Genomic DNA, 23,926 nt, shown 5'->3' with positions numbered 1-23,926 from the left:
CCCGGTGTTTGTCCCCGGTGTTTGTTTGTCCCGGTGTTTGTCCCGGGTGTTTGTCCCGGGTGTTTGTCCCGGTGTTTGTTTGTCCCGGGCCCGGGTGTTTGTCCCGGTGTTTGTCCCGGTGTTTGTCCCAGTGTTTATCCCTGGTGTTTGTCCCGGGTGTTTGTCCCGGGTGTTTGTCCCGGTGTTTGTCCCCGGTGTTTGTTTGTCCCGGTGTTTGTTTGTCCCGGTGTTTGTCCCGGTGTTTGTTTGTCCCGGTGTTTGTCCCTGTGTTTGTTTTTCCTGGTGTTTGTCCCGGTGTTTGTTTGTCCCGGGTGTTTGTCCCGGTGTTTGTTTGTCCCGGGTGTTTGTCCCGGTGTTTGTCCCGGTGTTTGTTTGTCCCGGTGTTTGTTTGTCCCGGTGTTTGTCTCGGGTGTTTGTCCCGGTGTTTGTCCCGGTGTTTGTTTGTCCCGGTGTTTGTCCCTGAGCGCTGAGCAAAGGCCGCCAGCCCAATGTCCCCTCCTGTCCATGCTCTGTGCCCCGCTGGGACTGGAGCCACCGGCTCCGTGTCCCCAACCTCATATCGGTGTCCCCCACCCCATATCATTGTCCCCACCCCATATCGGTGCCCCCCACCCCATATCATTGTCCCCACCCCATATCGGTGCCCCCCACCCCATATCATTGTCCCCACCCCATATCATTGTCCCCACCCCATATCAGTGTCCCCCACCCCATATCAATGTCCCCCACCCCATATCAATATCCCCATCCCATATCGGTGTCCCCAGCTCGGTGTCCCCACCCCATATCGGTGTCCCCACCCCCAGATCCGTGTCCCTGCCTCCCAAATCCGTGTCCCCACCCCATATCGGTGTCCCCACCCCATATCATTTTCCCCACCCCATATCAGTGTCCCCCACCCCATATCATTGCCCCCACCCCATATCGGTGTCCCCACCCCATATCGGTGTCCCCATCCCATATCAATATCCCCACCCCATATCAATGTCCCCCACCCCATATCGGTGTCCCCACCCCATATCATTGCCCCCCACCCCATATCATTGTCCCCCACCCCATATATCGATGCCCCCAACCCCAGATCCGTGTCCCTGCCTCCCAAATCCGTGTCCTCTACCCCATATCATTGTCCCCCACCCCATATCAGTGTCCCCCACCCCATATCATTGCCCCCACCCCATATCATTGTCCCCACCCCATATCTGTGTCCCCCACCCCATATCATTGTCCCCACCCCATATCGGTGTCCCCCACTCCATATCAGTGTCCCCCACCCCATATCGATGCCCCCAACCCCAGATCCGTGTCCCTGCCTCCCAAATCCGTGTTCTCTACCCCATATCGGTGTCCCCCACCCCATATCAATGTCCCCCACCCCATATCAGTGTCCCCATCCCATATCAATGTCCCCACCCCATATCAATGTCCCCACCCCATATCAGTGTCCCCCACCCCATATCATTGTCCCCACCCCATATCAATGTCCCCCACCCCATATCATTGTCCCCACCCCATATCAATGTCCCCACCCCATATCAATGTCCCCCACCCCATATCATTGTCTCCACCCCATATCATTGCCCCCACCCCATATCATTTTCCCCACCCCATATCGGTGTCCCCCATCCCATATCAGTGTCCCCCACCCCATATCAGTGTCCCCCACCCCATATCAGTGTCCCCCACCCCATATCAGTGTCCCAACCCCATATCATTGTCCCCATCCCATATCAATGTCCCCCACCCCATATAATTTTCCCCACCCCATATCATTGTTCCCCACCCCATATCATTGTCCCCACACCATATCAGTGTCCCCCACCCCATATCATTGTCCCTACCCCATATCAATGTCCCCCACCCCATATCATTGCCCCCACCCCATATCATTGTCCCCACCCCATATCATTGTCCCCACCCCATATCCGTGCCCCCAACCCCAGATCCGTGTCCCTGCCTCCCAAATCCGTGTCCCCTACCCCACATCAATGTCCCCCACCCCATATCATTTTCCCCACCCCATATCATTGTCCCCACCCCATATCGGTGTCCCCACCCCATATCATTGTCCCCCACCCTATATCAATGTCCCCCATCCCATATCAATGTCCCCCACCCCATATCATTGTCCCCACCCTATATCAATGTCCCCCACCCCATATCATTGCCCCCATCCCATATCAATGTCCCCACCCCATATCATTGTCCCCACCCCATATCAGTGTCCCCCACCCCATATCAATGTCCCCCACCCCATATCATTGTCCCCACCCCATATCATTGCCCCCACCCCAGCTCGGTGTCCCCATCTCGGTGTCCCCAGCCCGGCTCCGTCCCCTCTGTCCCGGCCCCACCCGGGCCAGCCCCGGGTTCCGTTTCTTTGTTCCGCTCCCGCCCCGGGCTCCCTCCAGGCCCGCCCCGGCTCATCAAGCGCTGATTAACGAACGCTCTAATGAGGCTGCGGCGCCTCTCAGAGGCCGAAACGCCGCAAATCCCGCGGACCGGCCCAGCGAACGCCTCGGGCCGTGCGTGCCGTGGAAATTCACCCCAAAAACACCCCCGGGGCCACGAGGGATCGATTTGGGGGGCCGCGATCCCAGCTCGGGGTTCGGGCGGCACAAAGGGGCTGGAGCAGCTCTGGGGGTTCATTATTACCCTGGATAAAATAAGTTTATTAAAATTTCCCCGGTAATTTTTTATAGGGACGGGGTTGGGCAGCGAGTCCTGCTCGATTTTCCTATGGAAAAAAATGGGATTTTGGTGTTAGGATATTGAATATTTGGCCCAGGATTTTAGGAACCTAGAAATGATGGCTGGGAGCTGATCTTGAATTTCATCCCCTCTGACTCCAAATTCAGCATCCTCAGAATTTCACCCCAAAAAAAGGATTTTTTAGGCGGCCACCTCAGTTTGGCCCCATCCTTCCTTCAGGGGATTACATTGATTAAAAAAACGGGGGGAAATCACCCAAACCAACGAAGCAAAGCGCTGAAAGTGTAAAGTTTCAGCGAGAAAGGCGGAGCGCGGGTTTGAGGGGTTCACCCGAGCTGTGTGAGCGCGCACCGACCCCGAAATCCGCGATTTTCGCCGCTCCGCCGTTCCCAGCCCTCATAAAACCCAATTTCCCATGCTCGGGGCCAGGCCTGGCAATTGATCCCCCTGCGAGATTTAAGGAATTAAACTTCGATACCAAACCCAGCGCCGAGCCCGCCATCTGCTCCTGCTTTTTGTGCCCCTCTCTCCTCGCTTTATTTTAATTTTTTTTTTTTTTTTTTTTTAGTTTAAGCTGGGTTATTTTTACAATTTTCTTCCGCTGCCGCAAAAAACCCAAAGCAAACAAACCGCGGGCTCGGCTGGGGGCGAGAGCCGGCGTTTAAAAGCCACTCTCGCCCATAAACAAACATTTCTAGGAGGGGAAAGGCAAACAGTGACAAAGGACCGGGGCTTTTTAGGGCTCCCGGTGCCTCAAAGCCCTGAAACGGAAAAGGACAATCTGGGGAAGTTAATGATAAACCGAGAGCGGCCCCAATGATGAACCGAGAGCGGCCCCAATGATAAACCGAGAGCGGCCCCAATGATGAACCGAGAGCGGCCCCAAAGGCAGCCCCGGGCCGGCGGCACCGTCTGGGGCTGCTGAGACCGAGCTCGGCAACCGGGAGGGCAAAGATGGGGAGCAGAACGCCAAAAATGAGATTTGGGGGGGCAGAGATGGGAGCAGAACCCCAAAATTGGGGTTTGGAAGGGCAAAGATGGGAGTAGAATCCCAAAATGGGGTTTGGAGGGGCAGAAATGGGATCAAAAACCCCAAAATGGGGTTTGGAGAGGCAGAGATGGGATCAAAAACCCCTAAATGGGGTTTGGAGGGGCAGAGATGGGAGCAGAACCCCAAAATGGGGTTTGGAGGGGCAGAGATGGGAGCAGAACCCCAAAATTGGGGTTTGGAGGGGCAGAGATGGGAGCAGAACCCCAAAATTGGGGTTTGGGGCTCCTTCCCTCGGGTAAAGGGTGAGGAGGGACCGGGAGAGGCAGAGATGGGATCAGAACCCCAAAATTGGGGTTTGGAGGGGCAGAAATGGGATCAGAACCCCCAGAGTGGAATTCGGAGGGGCAGAGATGGGAGCAGAACCCCAAAAGTGGAATTTGGAGAGGCAGAGATGGGATCAGAACCCCCAAAATGAGGTTTGGAGGGGCAGGGATGGGAGCAGAACCCCCAAAATTGGGGTTTGGAGAGGCAGAGATGGGATCAAAAACCCCTAAATGGGGTTTGGAGGGGCAGAGATGGGAGTAGAACCCCCAAATCGGGATTTGGAGGGGCAGAGATGGGAGCAGAACCCCCAAATCGGGATTTGGAGGGGCAGAGATGGGAGCAGAACCCCCAAATCGGGATTTGGAGGGGCAGAGATGGGAGCAGAACCCCAAAATTGGGGTTTGAGGTTTGGGGCTCCTTCCCCTGGAAAAACCGAGGAAAGAGATCGGGATCAGAACCCCCAAAATTGGGGTTTGGAGGGGCAGAGATGGGATCAGAACCCCCAAAATTGGGGTTTGGAGGGGCAGAGATGGGATCAGAACCCCCAAATTGGGGTTTGAGGGTTTGGGGCTCCTTTCCCCTGTAAAACCGAGGGCAGAGATCGAGATCAGCACCCCAAAAAGCGGAATTTGGGGCTCCTTCCTATGGAAAAACCGCGGGAATAGATGGGGATCAGCCCCCTCAAAGAGGAGTTTGGGGTTTGGGGTTTGGGGTTTGGAATTTGGGGTTTGGGGTTTGGGATTTGGGATTTGGGGTTTGGGGTTTGGGATTTGGGATTTGGGGTTTGAGGTTTGGGGTTTGGGGTTTGGGATTTGGGGTTTGGGGTTTGGGATTTGGGATTTGGGGTTTGGGGTTTGGGATTTGGGGTTTGGAGTTTAGAGTTTGGGATTTGGGATTTGGGGTTTGGGATTTGGGGTTTGGGGTTTGGGGTTTGGGATTTGGGGTTTGGGATTTGGGGTTTGGGGTTTGGGGTTCGGGGTTTGGGGTTTGGGATTTGGGATTTGGGGTTTGGGATTTGGGGTTTGGGATTTGGGATTTGGGATTTGGGATTTGGGATTTGGGATTTGGGGTTTGGGATTTGGGGTTTGGGATTTGGGATTTGGGGTTTGGGGTTTGGGGTTTGGGGTTTGGGATTTGGGATTTGGGATTTGGGATTTGGGGTTTGGGATTTGGGGTTTGGGGTTTGCGGCTCCTTCCCCCGCAAAGCCGAGGATGGGGAGGCGGCAGCGCTCGGGTTTTGCCGTTTTTCCCCATAAAAAACCCCAAAAGCGGAGCTTACCTTGCACCGCGGGATTCTCCTCCGCTCCGCGCTCGCCCACGAGGGAAAAACCGCGGCTTTAAATCAACGTTTTCCCCCCCAAATCCCGCTCCTGCCAAAGCTGGATCTCCCCCACCCCCGACCGGGGTTTAATTTGGTTTAAATTTAATTGGGGGAAGCGTGGAGAGCCCGTCCCAAAGGAAGAAATTCCATTTTTATTTGGGTTTTTTTATTATTTTGGGAACAATTCCAGCCCCGCTGCTGTACCTGTGCCCGCCCTGTCCCCTCCTGCAGGGCAGCGACGCTTTGGTTGTCACCGGAGCGGGACATTCCCTCCCTTCCTCCCGGCCTGAACCTCCATTTTGGGGCGTTTTGGGGTTTTTTGGAAAGTTATCCCAATTACACCCCAAGGCAGAGTCAGAGGAATCCCCTAAACGGGAGCTGGATGAAGGGTTTGGGGCTTTTTGGGGTTTTTTGAGGGTTATCCCAATTACAGCCCAAAGCAGAGTCAGCAGAATCCCCTAAATACGAGCTGGATGAAGGATTTGGTGTTTTGGGGGTTTTTGGGGGTTTTTGGGGGTTTTTTGGGATTTTTGGGGATTTTTGGTTTTTTTTAGGGGTATCTCAGTTACACTCAAACTCTCCCACAATTCAGCAATCCCGACTTTACTTCCCCTTTTCCCTTTTTCCATTTTTCCCCTTTTCCCTTTTTCTCTTTTTCCCTTTTTCCATTTCCCAAACTCTCCCACAACTCAACAATCCCCACTTTATTTCTCTTTTTCCCTTTTTCCCTTTTTTCCTTTTTCCCTTTTTCCCTTTTTCCCTTTTCTCCCCTTCCCCAACTCAACCACAACTCAGCAATCCCGACTTTATTTCCCTTTTCCCCTTTTTCCCTTTTTCCCCTTCCCAAACTCCCCCACAATTCAGCAATCCCGACTTTATTTCTCTTTTTCCCCTTTTTCCCTTTTTCCCTTTTTCCCTTTTTCCCTTTTTCCCTTTTTCCCCTTTTCCCCTTTTCCCTTTTTCCCTTTTTCCCTTTCTCCCCTTCCCAAACTCTCCCACAATTCAGCAATCCCGACTTTACTTCCCTTTTCCCCTTTTTCCATTTTTCCCTTTTCCCCTTTTTCCCTTTTTTCCTTTCTCCCCTTCCCAAATTCACCCACAATTCAGCAATTCCGATTTTATTTCCCTTTTTCCCTTTCCAAACTCACCCACGTTGCAACAATCCCTTTTTCCCTTTTTCCCTTTTTCCCTTTTTCCCTTTTTCCCTTTTTCCCTTTTTCCCTTTTCCCTTTTCCCCTTTTTCCCTTTTTCCCTTTTTTTCCCTTCCCAAACTCACCCACAATTCAGCAATCCCGACTTTATTTCTCTTTTTCCCTTTTTCCTTTTTTTTCCCCTTTTCCCTTTTCCCCATTTTTCCCTTTTTCCCTTTTTCCCCTTCCCAAACTCACCCACAATTCAGCAATCCCGACTTTACTTCCCTTTTTCCCTTTTTCCCTTTTTCCCTTTTTCCCTTTTTCCCTTTTTCCCTTTTTCCCCTTCCCAAACTCCCCCACAATTCAGCAATCCCCACTTTATTTCTCTTTTTCCCTTTTTCCCTTTCCCAAACTCACTCACGCTCCGTTTCCCACCACGCCGATCCCGAGGATTTTATGAACTTCCGACCTCACAAACCTCATTTAAAATCCCTTTTTTTTTGTTTTTTTTTTTAGTTTTTTTTTTTCCTTTTTTTTCCCCAGCCCGGGTAAACTTTCGCTCCCTCCTGCCTGAGTTGTTTTTGCTTCTCCTCGGAGCCGGAATTCTCCCCTCCCTCCCTCCCTCCCTCCTTTAACAGCCCCCAGCATTCAAACCCGGCACAGGAAATGGCCAAGGTAGATCCCATCGCCTTTTAGGCCACAAAAAACTCATTTCAGGCTTTTTTCCCCCCAAATTTCACCCTTTCAGAGGGAATTTCGCGTTCTAGGGAGGGGGAACCCCTGGCTGAATTTTCCTTCAGAGCCTCTCAAGTGCCTTAAAGAATTATTCATTAATTATGGTGGGGTTTTAATTCTGTTTCTTGGCCCTTAAAAGCCAAAAAAACCCCCAAATAATTTCCCCCTTTTTTGTGATTATCGGCGTTATTATAATTATAATATCGGAATGTTTAATTTAATTTAAAATAAACGCTTTGAGGCGGAGTACCCCAAAATAATTTTCCATTTTTTGTGATTATCGGCGTTATTATAATTATAATATTGGAATGTTTAATTGAATTTAAAATAAGCGCTTTGAGGCGGAGTTATCAGGGATTTATCTCCCACAGATGTGAAGTTCACCCTCGGTTTAATCCTCCCTTATCAGCTCCCAAACACAAACCAGCACAGGAAAAACCCGAAAATCGCTCAGGTGGGTTAAAATCCCCCCAAAATCCCCCCAAAATCCCCCCAAAATCCCCCCAAAATCCCAAAATTTGGGGTTTTCCCCCTCTCTGAAGCGCAGCCGGGACAAAACCCCAAATCTCCCCCCAAAAACCCCAAATCTCCGAGGTGAAACCGGCCGGAAGAAGTCGCCAGATTTAATTAAAAAATAACAAAAAAAACCCTTTAAAAGTGGTTTAAAGGCGTTTCCGATTGCTCCTTCCTTAAGCCAAAAGTTATAAAATCAAGGGGCCGAAAAATGGGAATATTTCAGGAATATTTTGGGAAAATGCCAATCTGACTGCAAGGAGAGGATTTGGAAGTTGGGAATTTTTGGGCAAAATGTTCCTTCTGTCCGCAGAGCCGAGAAAGAGAATTGAGATCAGAAAAGGAGAATTTAGATCAGAAAGAGAGAATTGAAATAAGAGAGAGAGGATTGGAATGAGAGAAAGAAAATTGAAATGAGAGGAAGAAAACTGAGATCAGAGAGAGAGAATTGAAATGAGAAAAAGAAAATTGAAATGAGAGAGAGAAAATTGAGATCAGAGAGAGAGGATTGAAAATGAGAAAAAGAGAATTGAAATGAGAGAGAGAAAATTGAAATGAGAGGAAGGAAATTGAGATCAGAGAGAGGATTGAAATGAGAAAAAGAGAATTGAAATGAGAGAGAATTGAAATCAGAGAGAGAATTGAAGTGAGAAAAAGAGAATTGAAATGACAGAAAAAGAACTGAGATCAGAGAAAGAGGATTGAAATGAGAAAAAGAGAATTAAAATCAGAGCCAGGCCCAGAATATTCCGAATTTTCCCTCCCAGAATATTTCGAATTTTCCCTCCCAGAATATTCCCAATTTTCCCTTCCCAGAATATTCCGAATTTTCCGTCCCAGAATATTCCGAATTTTCCGTCCCAGAATATTCCCAATTTTCCCTTCCCAGAATATTCCCAATTTTCCCTCCCAGAATATTCCGAATTTTCCCTCCCAGCCCAACCCGCCCAGCGCTGACCCGGCAAAGCCCAGCAGAAATTTTCCCTCTCCAAAATTTAATTTTTTAAAAATAACTTTTCCCTCCCACCCATGGCACTCACATCCCTGCAATCAACCCCATTTCCAAACTCGCCTTTCCCGCCTCGTTTCTCCCCAAAAATTCCGACTTTTCCGCGCCGCTCCTCGGGTTTCCCTTCTCCAGTTTTCGCTTTTGTTTTGCGAGCAGAGGAGTTTCCAATTTCATTTCTGATGCGTTTCCATGGGGGGATTTCAAATCCAGCTCTCCAAGCCACCAGAAAAAGTTAAAAAAAGAGATTAAAGGATAAAAAAAAAATTAAAAATATTAAAAATTTACCCCTGAAGGCGCGGAAAAAACGAGAGTAAATGGATTTTGGGGTTTTCTTGCGATGTTTGGAGATTTCTGTGATCAGGGATGGAAAACCCGCTCGGTTTCTCTCTCCAGGCTCTTTCCTGGTTGGGATTTATTCACTCTCGCACGCTGCCACCAGCGGCTTTATTTACAGCAGCGGCGCCGGGAGGGATTTTTTATTTTTATTATTTTTATTATTATTATTTATTTTTGCCTTTCCTGAAGGTATTTATTACAGGTGAGACAGGCCCGAGCGCAGAGCAGGTGTTTGCCTTCACTTCTCCCCCAATAATTTCATTTTTCTCCCATTTAACCCCAGCCCGGCCGTTTATCCATCAGCTGCACAAACACCGGCGCCTTCCAACCTTAAATCTGATTTATTTTTTTTTTTTAGTTTTCACAGCTTTTGAGGATTTCCCCTCGAATTTGCGGAATTGTCTGGTTTGATGATTTAATAATAATAATAATTATAATAATTTCTGAGGGTAATAAAAGCGAGCAGTGTGACAGCCCGCTCGTATTTCACTGCCGTGACATTCAGGGCTCTCCCCGCCCAGAGCTGCTTTAAAAAAAAGAAATAAATCAAAAATAAATTTATTTAAAAAAATTTAAAATTCAGGTAGGAAGGCGAAAAGTTGGGAAATTTCAGGGATTAGCCCCGGAGGGGAGGATTTTGGGATTAATTATTAATTAATTATTTTGTTGTTTTGGAGCGATCCCCTGGAAAGGAGAGGGGACCTCGAGGGTCACTCACCTGGGGACATTCACCCAAAGTGTCCCCAGAATGTCCCCAAAGTGTCCCCAAATTGGACCCGAAATTTCCCAAAGTGTCCCCAAATTGTTCACAAAGTGTCCCCAGAATGCCCCCAGTGTCCCCAAATTGGACCCAAATTGGACCCAAAATGTCCCAAAGTGTCCCCAGAAGGTCCCAAACTGTGCCCAGAATGTCTCAGGGTGTCCCCCAAATTGTCCCCAAATTGTTCCCAAAGTGTCACCAAACTGTCCCCTGAGTGTCCCCAAATTGTTCCCAAAAAGTCCCCACAGTGTCCCCAAATTGAATCCATTGACCCCAGAAAGTCCCCAAAATGTCCCCAAAACTTCCCCAAAGTGTCCCCACAGTGTCCCCAAATTATTCCCAAAGTGTTCCCAGAATGTCCCCAAATTGTCCCCAAAATGTCCCCAAACATCCCCAAATGGTTCCCAAAGTGTCCCCACAGTGTCCCCAAATTGGATCCATTGACTCCAGAGTGTCCCCGAAATGCCCCCAAAGTGTCCCCACAGTGTCCCCAAAATGTCCCCAAATTGTCCCCACAGTGTCCCCAAATTGTTCCCAAAATGTCCCCAAAATATTCCCAAATTCTTCCAAATTTGTGCCCAGAGTGCCCCCAGTGTCCCCAAATTGCTCCCAAATTGTCCCCAAAATGTTCCCAAAGTGTCCCCAAAATGTCCCCAGAATGTCCCCAAACGGCCCCAAAGTGTCCCCACAGTGTCCCCAAATTGTTCATAAATTGTCCCCAAAATGTCCCCAGAATGTCCCCAAATTGTTCCCAAAATGTCCCCACAGTATCCCCAGAGTGTCCCCAAAATATCCCCAAATTCTTCCAAGTTTGTGCCCAGAGTGTCCCCAAAGTGTCCCCAAATTGCTCCCAAAGTGTCCCCACAGTGTCCCCAAATTTTCCCCCAAGAGTCTCGAGTGTCCCCAAAGTGTCCCCAAATTGTCCCCAAATTGTCCCTAAATTGTTCCCAAATTGTCCCCACAGTGTCCCCAAATTGTCCCCAAAGTGTCCCCACAGTGTCCCCACGGTGTCCCCAAATTGTCCCCAAAATGTCCCCAAATTTCCCTCGGACTCCGCAGCCGGAGCTGCCAAAACTCAGCTTGACCCCAAATTCCCAAATTTCGGCCGCTCCTCCCCTCAGCCCGGATCCATTTCAGTTTTTAACCCCGCGAGCCCCAAAATCGCCTCTTTTGGGGGAAATCTTGGTGGGGAATCAAAGCTGGGGTTGGGATGGGAGCTTTGGTCACCTTCATCATCATCATCATCATCATCATCATCATCATCATCATCATCATCGTCACCTCCTCAGGAACCTCAGCTCGCTCCGCTCCGAGGGGCTGCAAAAGGCAAAAATGGGAATTTTCCCTCATTTTAGAGCCCGTGCTGGTTAGTCTGGGCCTGGAAATGAAATTTTCTGTGATTTATCCTGACCGGAAAAGGCAAAAATGCGAATTTTCCCCTCATTTTAGAGCCTGTGTCGGTTATTCCGGGCCTGGAAATGAAATTTTCTGTGGTTTATCCTGACCGGAAAAGGCAAAAATGCTAATTTTCCCTCATTTTAGAACCTATGCCCGTTGTTCTGGGCCTGGAAATGAAATTTTCTGTGGTTTATTCTCAGAAATGAAGATTTCCGTGGTTTATCCTGACCGGAAAAGGCAAAAATACGAATTTTCCCTCATTTCAGAGCCTATGCCGGTTGTTCTGGGCCTGGAAATGAAATTTTCTGTGGTTTATCCTCAGAAATGAAATTTCCGTGATTTATTCTCAGAAATGAAGATTTCCGTGGTTTATCCTCAGAAATGAATATTTCCGTGGTTTATCCTCAGAAATGAAGATTTCTGTGGTTTATCCTGGCCGGAAAAGGCAAAAATGCGAATTTCCCCTCATTTCAGAGCCTATGCCGGTTGTTCTGGGCCTGGAAATGAAATTTTCTGTGATTTATCAACAGAAATGAAGATTTCTGCGGTTTATCCTCAGAAATGAAATTTCCGTGGTTTATTCTCAGAAATGAAGATTTCCGTGGTTTATCCTCAGAAATGAAGATTTCTGTGGTTTATCCTCAGAAATGAAGATTTCCGTGGTTTATCCTGGCTGGAAAAGGCAAAAATACGAATTTCCCCTCATTTTAGTGCTTGTGTCGGTTATTCTGGGCCTGGAAATGAAATTTTCCGTGGTTTATCCTCAGAAATGAAGATTTCCGTGGTTTATCCTCAGAAATGAATATTTCCGTGATTTATCAACAGAAATGAAGATTTCCGTGGTTTATCCTGGCTGGAAAAGGCCAAATTGCCAATTTTCCCTCATTTTTGTGGCTGAGCTGGTTATTCCGGGCCTGGAAATGAAGATTTTTGGGATTTATCTCGCCCGGCCGTGGGCTGAGAGGGGAAGGGAATAAAGGAGAAAAATTGAGCCCAAATCCAGGAAAATCACTTAAAAAAAATTTTATTTTAATTTCATTTTCCCCCGGGTCATGGGCAGCACCTTTCCCTTCAAAGCGGCCGCAGAACCCCTGGAAATAAATTGAATTTTCCTCACGGTTTAGGAGCATTGGGAAGTTAAAAAAGCACTCCAAAATCTCAGGTTTTGGGGGAAAAAAATGGATAAAAAATGAGGGGAATTGAGCCCTGCTGTTATGGCCCAAATCAGGAAAATCACTTTTTATTTTTATTTTATTTTTATTTTATTTTCCTCGCATCATGGACAGCACCTTTCCCTCCACACAACATTTACGAGGCCGCAGAACCGCTGGAAATAAATCGATTTATCCTCAGGAGCTGGGAGTGAATAAAACACTCCAAAATCTCAGGGTTTGGGGGGAAAAAAAAAATTGAAAAATCGAGAGGCAAATCGAGCCTGACTGTTACCGCCCAAATCCAGGAAAATCACTTTTAATTTTATTTTTATTTTAATTTTCTTTTATTTTATTTTCTCCAGATCGAGGGCAGCACCTTTCCCTTCACCCAACATTTACGAGGCCGCGGCACCGCTGGAAATAAATCGATTTATTTAGGATTTAGGGAGTTTAAAAACCACGCAGAAATTGCAGATTTTGGGGGAAAAAATATAAAATAAACCAGCGAGGCGGGGGTGGCGTTGGGCACGGGGTCCCTTTATTTTTTCCTTTATTTTTTCCCTTTTTTTCCCCTTTTTTTCCCTCTTTCCCGGGCAATAAATCCGCGGCTATAAAAATCAAAGCGGGCCAATGTGAGTTGGATGAAACTCGGGTTTGGGGCACTGCGGAACAAAGCTCTGCCTTTTACGGCCTCGTAAAATTCTGAATTTCAGCCCGGTCGAGGGGAATTGTCCCGGCCCCGCCGAAATTCTCAATTTTTACATTTATTTCTAAGGAAATCCCACAGCGCTGAGCCCGAGGAAAGCGCTGGGGCTGCTTGAAAATTGAATTATTTGGGATTTTATTTAGGGGAATGTTTGGAAATTCATGTGTTGAACATCCCTGCTCCCGTGCCGGACCGTTCATTATTTATAATTATTTATAATTGTTTGTAATTATTTATAATTATTTATAATTATTTATATCGCATTCCACAGTGCTCCGGGCGTTCCCCAAAAACGCGAATTTTGGTTTTGCTCCCCAAAAATGCGAATTTTTGCCGGTTTTTATGTGGATGTGTGACCATAAAGAAATCGCGGCCGGGAGGGGGTGGGGGCTGTTTGTGTTTATTCTTTTTCTATTTATTTTATTTTATTTTATTTTATTTTATTTTATTTTATTTTATTTTATTTTATTTTATTTTATTTTTTTTTTATTTTACTTCATTTCATTTCATTTCATTGTATTTTATTTTATTTCATTTTTATTTTATTTATTTTATTTTTATTTATTTTGTTTTATTTTATTTCATTTCATTTCATTTATTTTGTTTTATTTTATTTTAATTTTTATTATTTTATTTTAATTTTATTTTTATTTTTTATTTTTATTTTTATTTTATTTTTTATTTTGTTTTTATTTATTTTATTTTATTTTATTTTAGTTTAGTTTAGTTTTATTTTACTTTAGTTTTATTTTTTTTATTTCACTTCATTTCATTTTATTTCATTTTATTTTATTTCATTTCATTTCATTTCATTTCATTTCATTTTTTTTTAAATTTTATTTTTATTATTTTATTTTATTTTATTTTATTTTATTTTATTTTATTTTATTTTATTTTATTTTATTTTATTTCATTTATTTTTATTTTATTTTATTTTAGTTTAGTTTAGTTTTATTTTACTTTAGTTTTATTTTTTTTATTTCACTTCATTTCATTTTATTTTATTTTATTTCATTTCATTTCATTTCATTTCATTTCATTTCATTTCATTTTTTTTAAATTTTATTTTTATTTTTATTATTTTATTTTATTTTATTTTATTTTATTTTATTTTATTTTATTTTATTTTATTTTATTTTATTTTACTTTATTTTACTTTATTTCATTTTATATTTTATTTATGTTTTCCCCGCGTTTTTGCCTTGCAAAAATGAAGAAACGCCTTTCATCCATCCCCAATCCCCCGCGGTCCTTACTGAAGGCAGAGCCGGCGCATCCGCACCATCCCTTCAACAACAAAAAAATAAAAAAATAAAAAAATAAATCCCGAACTCCCCAATCCCACCCCGGCTCCTCTCGGACCCCTCCCCGCCAACTCCGGCTGAGGAGGGGGCGGCAAAACGGAAACACCAAAAACCCTCCCTGGGAGCGGCTGCGGCGAATTTTGAATTTTTGATTGATTTGGCGGCCCCGGCCCGCGGAGCGCGGCCATAAAAGGAACCGGGGCCGGAGCCGGAGCCGGAGCCGGAGCCGGAGCGGGCGCGGGCGGAGCGGGCGCGGCCCCGGCCCGGCAGTGACGCGGCCCCGGCGCTTTATCAGCCCCGCGGAGCGAGCTCGGAGCGACCATTGCGGCTCCGCAGCCCCGCGGAGCGTCCGCGCCGGGCCCGCTCCTCCGCACCCACAGCCTTTCATTCTTCATTTTTAAACATATATTTCAATTTTTTCCCAATTTTCTTTCATTTTATTTTCAATTTTCTTTCATTTTTTTTCCATTTTCTTTCATTTTTCCCCAATTTTCTTTCATTTTTCCCCAATTTTCTTTCTTTTTTTCCCCAATTTTCTTTCATTTTTTCCCCATTTTCTTTCCTTTTTTTCCCATTTTCTTTCTCTTTTTTTTCCCATTTTCTTTCTTTCTTTTTTCCACTTTCTTCCATTTTTTCTCCATTTTCTTTCATTTTATTTTCAATTTTCTTTTATTTTCAATTTTATTTTATTTTCACTTTTCTTCCATTTTTTCTCCATTTTCTTTCATTTTATTTTCCATTTTCTTTCATTTTATTTCAATTTTCTTTCTTTTTTTCCCCAATTTTCTTTCATTTTATTTTCAAATTTCTTTCATTTTTTTCCCAATTTTCTTTCATTTTTTTCTTTCAGCCTCCTACAATTTTTTCTTTTTCAATTTTATGGTTTGTTTCTCTTCGTTTTATGGCTTTTCTTTTTATTTCGGGCTTCCTTTTCCTTTCATTCTAGAGTCTGTTTCTTTTGAATTCAGGGCCTGTGGTGTTTTTGTTTTTGTTTGTTTGTTTTTTGTTGTTTTTTTTTAATTTTATGGTTTCTCTTCTTTTAATTTTCGGGTCTGTTTTATTTTTAATTTAAAGTTCTGTTTTAATTTTCGGGTTTGTTTCTTTTCATTTTAGGGTCTTTTTTTTTTTTTTTTTTGAATTTTAGGATTTCTTTTCTTTTCATTTCAGTGTTTCTTTTCTTATCATTTTATGGTTTGTTTTCTTTTCGTTTTATGATCTCTTTCCTTTTCATTTTATGCTTTCTTTTCTTTTAACATTATGATTTCTTTCCTTATAATTTTCCGCTGTCTTTTCTTTTAATTTTATGCTGTCTCTTCTTTAAACCCGATGGTTCCTTTCCTTATCATTTTACGCTCTCTTTTCTTTTAATGTTACGGTTTCCTTCCTTTTCCTTTTACGCTTTCTTTCCTTTCAATTTTTTCCTTTTTTATTTCTTTTTCCTTTAATTTTATGTTTTTTTTTTTCCTTTTAACTCTAGGAGTTTCATCTTAATTTTATGACTTCTTTCCTTTTAACTCTAGGAGTTTCATTTTAATTTTATGCTTTTTTTCCCTTTTTACTCTAAGAGTTTCATTTTAATTTTATGCTTTTTTTTCCTTTTTATCCTAAGAGTTTCATTTTAATTTTATGCTTTTTTTTCCTTTTTATTCTAAGAGTTTCATTTTAATTTTATGCTTTTTTTTCCTTTTTACTCTAAGAGTTTCATTTTAATTTTATGCTTTTTTTTCCTTTTTACTCCAAGAGTTTAATTTTAATTTTAGAGGAGTTTTTATATATATATATTTAATTTTAAGGGGTTTTTTTGCTATTTTTCCCCACTCCACAATTTGAAATTTCCACCCCAAGCGCCGCCCCGTACGATGCCTCACCATGTCCATCTCTGGCACCCTCAGCAATTACTACGTCGACTCCATCATCAGCCACGAGGGCGACGAATCCCCCTCCCCTAAATTCCCCCCCGCTCCTTTCGCCGCCCCCCGAGCCCCCGGAGAACCCCTCGAGTTCCCCTCGTGCAGTTTCCAACCCTCGTGGCCCGGCCCCGCCGCCTTCCCCGCCTTCCTGGGGCAGCCCTGGCTGGAAGCGGGGCCCGGCCCGGCCAAAGCCGAGCTCGGCCGGGTCCTGGATGGGCCCAAGGGCGGCTTCGGCCCGGAGGAACCGCGGGAGGACGCGCTGGGCATCGCCCCCATGGTCCCGCGGCGCGGCGGCGGCTTCGAGGATCGTAAACCCGGCGGAGGAAGCGAGGACAAAGCCGGCCGAGATCAAAGTGAGTGATAAAAGGGGAAAGGGAGAGGCGCAATAAAAATGAAAATAAAAACAAAAAAAAAGGGGGGGGTGAAAGTTGAAAATCGGGGCTGGGGAGGGGAAGGGAGGGGAAGGGGAGGGGCAGGGATGGGATGGGATGGGATGGGATGGGATGGGAGAGAAGGGGGGTGAGGAAATGGAAATAAAAAAATCGGGATTTTTGGGGTTGGGCATGGAGAGAGAGTGAGGAGAGGAGAGGAGAGAGAGAGGCAGGGACGGAGGAAAACACAGGAAAATCCAGGAAAACGGCAGGAAAATGCAGGAAAACGGCAGGAAAATACAGGAAAATATAGGAAAACGGCAGGAAAATGCAGGAAAAGGCAGCAAAACGGCAGGAAAATACAGGAAAATATAGGAAAACGGCAGGAAAATGCAGGAAAATGCAGGAAAATCCAGGAAAATATAGGAAAACGGCAGGAAAACTCAGGAAAGCGCAAGAAAACGGCAGGAAAATACAGGAAAATATAGGAAAACAACAGGAAAACGCAAGAAAACGGCAGGAAAATTCAGGAAAAGGCAGCAAAACGGCAGGAAGACCCAGGAAGACCCAGGAAAACCCAGGAAAAGGGAGGAAAGTGCAGGAAAACGGGAGGAAATTCCGCGGTGGAGGGCGGAGGGGCAGCGCGGAAAAGCCGCGGGGTGGAAATGGAGAGGAAAGAGGGGGGAAAAATGGGGAGAAAAGAAAAAAAATGAAGGGAAAAAGTTCAGCGGGGGAAGAGCGGAAACTGCGCGGGGTGGAAAGGGAGAGGAAAGGGGGGAAAAAGAGGAAAAATTGATGGGAAAAGTTCAGCGGGGAAAGCGCGGAAACACCGCGGGGGAGGAAAGTGAGGAAAAGAGGGAAAAAATGGGGAAAAAGGGGAAAAATCTCCGGGAAAAATTCACTGGGAGGGAAAAGCGGAAACTCCGCAAGGGGAGGAAAGTGAGGAAAAGTGAGGAAAATGGGGAAAAAGGGGAAAAAGGGGAAAAATCTCCGGGAAAAGTTCACTGGGCGGGAAACGCGGAAACACCGCGGGGGAGGACAGTGAGGAAAAGGGGGAAAAATGGGGAAAAAGGGGAAAAATCTCCGGGAAAAATTCACTGGGAGGGAAACGCGGAAACTCCGCAAGGGGAGGAAAGTGAGGGAGAAAAAAAGGGGGAAAAAAGGGGAAAAAAAAGAGGAAAAATTGATGGGAAAAGTTCAGCGGGGAAAGCGCGGAAACACCGCGGGGGAGGACGGTGAGGAAAACGGGGAGAAAAATGGGGAAAAAGGGGAAAAATCTCCGGGAAAAGTTCACTGTGAGGGAAGCGCGGAAACTCCGCAAGGGGAGGAAAGTGAGGGAGAAAAAAGGGGGAAAAACGGGGAAAAAAGAGGAAAAATGGGAAAATGTTCCCGGCGGAGGTTCCGCGCTGCCTTTGCCGGCGCTGCCTCCCGAGCGCGGAGTTCATTTATTTGCGCCGTTAATTGTTTGTTTATTAGCGGCGATGAATATTTCAGAGCCACGCTCCTTCCTGCTTTAAAAAAAACCCAAAATACAACCGGAGAAGGAGGGAGGGCGCGTTGGAGTTAATTAGCTTTTATATCAGCTTTTATATCGCTTTTATATCGCTTTTATATCGGTTTTATATCGCTTTTATATCGCTTTTATATCAGTTTTTATTCGTAATTTCGCCGGATTGCGGAGACGCTGAAACTCCAGGCCGGGCTCCGTTTTTCCGCGTGAAATATGGATTTAAAATAATCCAAATAATCGGCCCGGAGGGTGGTTAATGCTATTAATAATATTAATATTGTTATTTTTAATGCTAATATTTGGCTTGGCGGCGTCACCTCCTGCTGGCGCCTGGTTCTGCTCCAAGGTGACCCCGCAGTGGTTTTGCCCTCCAGGAGAAGATTTTTCCATTAAAAAAACCCGAACTTTTCCATAAAAACCCCCAACTTTTCCATTAAAACCCGATTTTTTCCATAAAAACACCGAATTTTTCCATTAAAACCCGACTTTTTCCATAAAACCCGGATTTTTTCACTAAAAAAGGGGAATTTTTTCCATAAAAACTCGAATTTTTCTATTAAAAAGTGGATTTTTCCATTTTTTAAAAAATTGGGGTTTTTTTCCCTAAAATCCCGAATTTTAAAATAAAAAGGGAATTTTTTCCATAAAAACTCGAATTTTTCTATTAAAAAGCGGATTTTTCCATTTTTAAAAAAGTGAGGTTTTTTTCCCCCTAAAATCCCGAATTTTTCCAGCCTGGCAGAGCAGCAGCGCCCGGCCGGGTGGTGGAAATTCCCATTTTTTCTCCCTTTAAATGAACTTTTTTCCCATTAAAAACTCGGATTTTTCTCTCCCCCCTCGCCATTTCCTCTCGCAGCGCTTTTTTTCCTTGCTGCTGCTGTTTTTAAATTCACTTTTAATTTATTTTCCCTTTCCCCTCTCCATGAACTCGCCCAGAAGAAAAGTTCTTTTCTGTTGCGCTGGGCAGGGATCCAGAACAAACCCAAAAAAAAAAAAACCCCGAAAATGGAACATTTTGTCCCAAAATAATCCCTCTCCAAGCCGCTCTGCTTTCCGTGCGGTTTTTTTATTTTTATTTCAATAATAATTAAATTTCTTGCTGGCGTTCCGGGCTGTTTTGCAGCCAGTCCTGATTCCGATTTTCCCGTTTTCCCCCTTTTTTTTAATTGTTGTTTCTCCCTAATGAATCCCTGCCTGGAAGCTGTTAATTTATTTTACTGGATTTTGGAGAAAAAAAAAAACAAAAATAAAAGAGATGCCAGGACCTCTCTCCCCATTCGCTTTCCTGCCAGGGGATTTGTGAGGAAATAAAATAAAAATCCATTTAAACGACCCCAAAATGCCCCGAACCCGGCGGGCTGGAGCGCGGCCATTAAAGGATGGCGGGCAGGATTAACAATATCAATTATTAACAGCTTTCCTCCTCTTTAATTATTAATTCTGCATATTGGATCCAGTCAATTCCGGGGAGGAAACAGCCCTGCAAACTCGGAAGGGGCAGGACTCGCACGGGATTGATATTTTATATTTTTTTTTAATTGGAAATAATCAATAAATTGGATTTTTGGGGGGTGTTTGGGGCGGCCCAGGAGTTTCTGTGCGGGGTTTTGGCTCCAGCCGCGATTCTGGGGTAAAAAAGGGAATAAAAGGGGAATTTGTGCCGTGGCCTTCCTCCCTCCCTCCCCCGTTACCGATATTTGCACGTGATTAGCGAAAATCCCAATATTTACCCTAAAACCACTTCGCTTTCGGGTGCGATTTTCGCCGCCTCGGCCGCTGCCAGCGGGGCGGGCTCGGCTCCCAAAATTTCGCCTCCCTCCATGGAAAAACTCCCCAAATATCCCCAAAAATTATCAAAACTTCCCAAATATCCCCAAAAATTATCATTTTTTATTCCACCATTCCCACGAAGCTTCTCCCACCCGCCAGCCTGACGAGGGCGGGCTTTTATTTATTCCTAATTTTATTGATTTATTTTTTTCAAACATTATTTATTTTTTTATTTCCACGTGTTCCTTTTGGATTTCACTTCTTTTATCAATTCGTTTCTTTTATTGTAAATGTAACTTATTTGTCTCGATTTACGGTATCACATAATTAAAAGATAACTGCAATTATTGTAAAAAAATATTTATTTATTTATTTATTTATTTATTTATTTATTTATTTATTTACTTTTATTTATTTATATTTATTTTTATTTATTTATTTTTGGCTGCATTTCCAGCCCTGCCAATGTCACTGGCTGGGAGTGGTGGCAGCCAGAGAGGGATTTTGGGGCCAGATTGCACCAAAAAATTTAATTAAAAAAAAATTTAAATTGCCAGGATTTTTTTTTTTTTTTTCGGGAAAAGCCCCTCCAGGTCTCCCCTCCCTGCTTGATGGGGCTGGGGGAGAAAATCCTGAGGAAAATGGGGAGAAAAGGGAAAATTTGGGGTTGGTTTGTTTGTGTGGAATGTGGGGGGCTGGGGCGGGACCCCAAAACCCACAGAAATGAACCCAAAAACCCCGGGGAAATTCAGCCCAAAACCCGGAGAAATTCACCCAAAAACCCCGGGGAAATTCACCCCAAAACCTGGGGAAATTCACCCAAAACCCCGGGGAAATTCACCCAAAAACTCCGGGGAAATTCACCCCAAAACCTGGAGAAATTCACCCAAAAACCCCGGGGAAATGAACACAAAACCTGGAGAAAAAAAATCAAAAACCCCGGGATCCATCCTAAACCTACAGAAATTAACCCCAAAAACTTTTGGGGTGCACCCAAAAACCCACAGAAATTCACCCAAAAACCTCCAGACAGGGACCCCAAAACCCTCGAGGTGCACCCAAAACCCACAGAACCTCCCCCAAAACTCACAAAAATTCACTCAAAACCCGCAGAAATGAACCCAAAAAGCCACAGAAATTCACCCCAAACCCACAGAAATGAACCCCAAACCCCTCGGGGTTCACCCCAAATTTGGGGTGCGGGGACAACGTCACCCCCTCAGCTCCCACCCCCCCAGTCCCAGCTCCGGCTCCGCTGGAATTTTTGGGGAATTTTTGGGGTTTTCAAAAGGATTCTTTCATTATTTTCTAGGGGTTTTTTTGGGCCTTGGGGTTGGGTTTTTAGTTGTTTCTTTTTTGTCTGTTTGTGGTTTTGTTTTTATTTTTGTTTTCTTCCGGGTTTGGTTTAGTTCTGTTTGCTTTTAGTTTTGGATTTGGTGTTTTTGCTTGCTTGGTTTGTGTGGTTTTTGTTGCTTTGGTTTGGTTTGGTTTGGTTTCATTAGTTTTAGTTTTGGGCTTTGTTTTTTTTTTTTTTGTTTGATTGGGTTTTGGTTTGGGTTTGAAGTGGTTTGGTTGGGTTTGGTTGGTTTTTGTTTTGTTTTTGGTTTGGTTTGGTTTGGTTTGGTTGGGTTGGGTTTGGGTTGGTTTGGTTGGTTTTTGTTTTGTTTTTGGGTTTGGTTGGTTTGGTTTCATTGGTTTGGTTGGGTTTCTGTTTTGGTTTTGGGTTTGGTTTGGGTTGGGTTGCTTGGGTTTGGTTGGTTTTTGTTTTGTTGTTTTTGGTTTGTTTTGTTTTGTTTTTTGGTTTGGTTTGGGTTGGTTTGGTTGGGTTTGGTTGGTTTGGTTGGTTTTTGTTTTGTTTTTTGGTTTGATTTGGTTTGGTTTGGGTTGGTTAGGTTGGGTTTGGTTGGTTTGGTTTCATTGGTTTGGTTGGTTTTTGGTTTGTTTTTTGGTTTGATTGGGTTTGGTTTGGGTTGGGTTGCTTGGGTTTGGGTTGGTTTGGTTGGTTTTTGTTTTGTTTTTTGGTTTGATTGGGTTTGGTTTGGGTTGGTTTGGTTTCATTGGTTTGGTTGGTTTTTGGTTTGTTTTTGGGTTGGGTTGGGTTTGGTTTGGGTTGGTTGGGTTTGGTTGGTTTTTGTTTTGTTGTTTTTGGTTTGGTTTGTTTTGTTTTTTGGTTTGGTTTGGTTTGATTGGGTTTGGTTGGTTTGGTTGGTTTGGGTTTGGTTGGCTTTTGGTTTTGTTTTTGGTTTTGTTTTTGGGTTTGGTTTGGTTTGGTTTGTTTTTGGTTTTGTTTTTGGGTTTGGTTTGGGTTGGTTAGGTTGGGTTTGGTTGGTTTGGTTTGGGTTTGGTTAGGTTGGGTTTGGTTTCATTGGTTTCATTGGTTTGGCTGGGTTTTTGGTTTTGTTTTTGGGTTTGGTTGGGTTTGATTTGGGTTGGTTGGGTTTGGTTGGTTTTTGTTGTTTTTTTGGTTTGGTTTGGGTTGGTTTGGTTGGGTTTGGTTGGTTTGGTTTCATTGGTTTGGGTTGGTTTGGTTGGTTTTTGGTTTTGTTTTTGGGTTTGGTTTGGGTTGGTTTGGTTGGGTTTGGTTGGTTTGGTTTCATTGGTTTGGTTGGTTTTTGGTTTTGTTTTTGGGTTTGGGTTGGTTTGGTTGGGTTTCATTGTTTGGTTGGTTTTTGGTTTTGTTTTTGGGTTTGGTTGGGTTTAGTTTGGTTTGGGTTGGTTGGGTTTGGTTGGTTTGGTTTCATTGGTTTTGTTGGTTTTTGGTTTGTTTTTGGGTTTGGTTGGGTTTGGTTTGGTCGGCTTTCATCAAGTTTCCTTTTTATTTTACTTCGCTTCATTTCATCTTTCATTTCATCCATTGCCCGCCTACCACCACCCACCTCCCCTTAAAAAAACCCCAAAAAAACCCCAAAAAAACCCCCAAAAACCCCCTAAACCCGATTCCTCCCATTCCCCCCATTTTTACTCTTCAAACCCCCCTTTTTGCAGCCAACCCCGCCGCCAGCTGGCTGCAGGCGCGCTCGTCGCGCAAGAAGCGCTGCCCGTACAGCAAATTCCAGACGCTGGAGCTGGAGAAGGAGTTCCTGTTCAACATGTACCTGAGCCGCGAGCGGCGGCACGAGGTGGCGCGGCTGCTCAACCTCAGCGAGCGCCAGGTCAAGATCTGGTTCCAGAACCGACGGATGAAGATGAAGAAGATGAACAAGGAGCAGGGCAAGGAGTGACGGCGGAGTTGGCGAAAACTCGGCGGTTTTTCCCTCGAAACCGCCCCAAAAGCGGTGCTGGAAACTCCTCACAGGCGCTGGGAACTCCTCACAGTCTGTTGTTCCAGCTGAAATTTTATTTTACTCTTTAAGAAAAATCTCTTTTTGCGTTTTGGAGCAACTCAGCCCAAAGCGCAGCTCCTTTCAGGGTAAGGAGTGACGGCACAGGCAGCACCATCAAAACTCAGAGATTTTCTCCAAACTGCCCCAAAAGCAGCGTTGGATCCTCCTCCCGTCTGCTGTTCCAGCTGAAATTTTATTTTCCTCTTCAAAAAATCTCTTTTTGTGTTTTGGAGCAACTCAGCCCAGAGCGCGGCTCCTTTCGGGGTAAGGAGTGACAGGAGAGACAGCACTCCCAAAACTCTGCATTTTCCTCCAAACCGCCCCAAAAGCGGCGCCGGAAACTCCCCACAGGCGCTGGAAGCTCCTCACAGTCTGCTGTTCCAGCTGAAATTTTATTTTCCTCTTCAAAAAATCTCATTTTTGCGTTTTGGAGCAACTCAGCCCAAAGTGCGGCTCCTTTTGGGGTAAGGAGTGACGGGACAGGCAGCGCCATCAAAACTCAGAGATTTTCTCCAAACTGCCCCAAAAGCGGCGCTGGATCCTCCTCCCATCTGCTGTTCCAGCGGAAATTTTATTTTTCTCTTCAAAAAAATCTCAGCCCAAAGCGTGGCTCCTTTTTGGGGTAAGGAGAGAGAGGACACAGAGG

General features: G+C 44.9%; 1 protein-coding gene across 1 annotated transcript; it reads left to right on the top strand.

The window, feature by feature from the left end:
* Positions 1-16,265: 16,265 nt before the first annotated feature.
* Positions 16,266-23,178, top strand: HOXB9 (homeobox B9). The gene is made up of 2 exons (XM_074557348.1): positions 16,266-16,659; positions 22,943-23,178. The coding sequence occupies exons 1-2, from the start codon at positions 16,266-16,268 to the stop codon at positions 23,176-23,178; spliced, it is 630 nt and encodes a 209-aa protein (XP_074413449.1).
* Positions 23,179-23,926: the final 748 nt, after the last annotated feature.

This window comes from Zonotrichia albicollis, chromosome 23 (genome assembly GCF_047830755.1).
Source record: "Zonotrichia albicollis isolate bZonAlb1 chromosome 23, bZonAlb1.hap1, whole genome shotgun sequence".
Lineage (NCBI taxonomy): Eukaryota > Metazoa > Chordata > Aves > Passeriformes > Passerellidae > Zonotrichia > Zonotrichia albicollis.
Note: the sequence above shows the minus strand (reverse complement) of the source record. Positions and strands in the feature narration are given on the sequence as shown.